Source organism: Plasmopara halstedii (genome assembly GCF_900000015.1).
Source record: "Plasmopara halstedii genome assembly, contig: Scaffold_1343, whole genome shotgun sequence".
Lineage (NCBI taxonomy): Eukaryota > Oomycota > Peronosporomycetes > Peronosporales > Peronosporaceae > Plasmopara > Plasmopara halstedii.
The window spans coordinates 135,734-136,002 of NW_020188258.1; the positions used below are offsets into that span (position 1 = coordinate 135,734).

Sequence of the window (269 nt, forward strand, 5' to 3'; positions counted from 1 at the left end):
ACTTAAGGGCAACTATACGATGTTGAGGACAAGTGTGCAGCTTGTGGTGGAGTCACAGGTGGGATTGAAGGACGACTTGACGTACAAGGAGATCGATTGGTGTACGCAGAAAGATGGCAGCTCCTGTGGCGGGTGGTGCCTTGCTATTTTGGAGCTACTACTAGCAGAGAGACCATGGCGGGACTGCTTATACAAGGTGCAGTCATATCTCCGTTTGCGCTACTTGTACAAGGCCATCTGGATTCAGACGAGCGAGACTGTTCAAGATG

At 50.6% G+C, this 269-nt stretch overlaps 1 protein-coding gene across 1 annotated transcript in view; it reads left to right on the forward strand.

The window, feature by feature from the left end:
* Positions 1-19: 19 nt before the first annotated feature.
* PHALS_01052 (uncharacterized protein) overlaps positions 20-269 on the forward strand; it is a gene marked incomplete at both ends in the record, with an annotated part of 401 nt that continues 151 nt past the window's right edge. The window contains one exon of the mRNA XM_024730840.1: positions 20-259. Coding sequence (XP_024581077.1) covers positions 20-259 — 240 coding nt within the window. The remainder of the gene's footprint in view (positions 260-269) is intronic.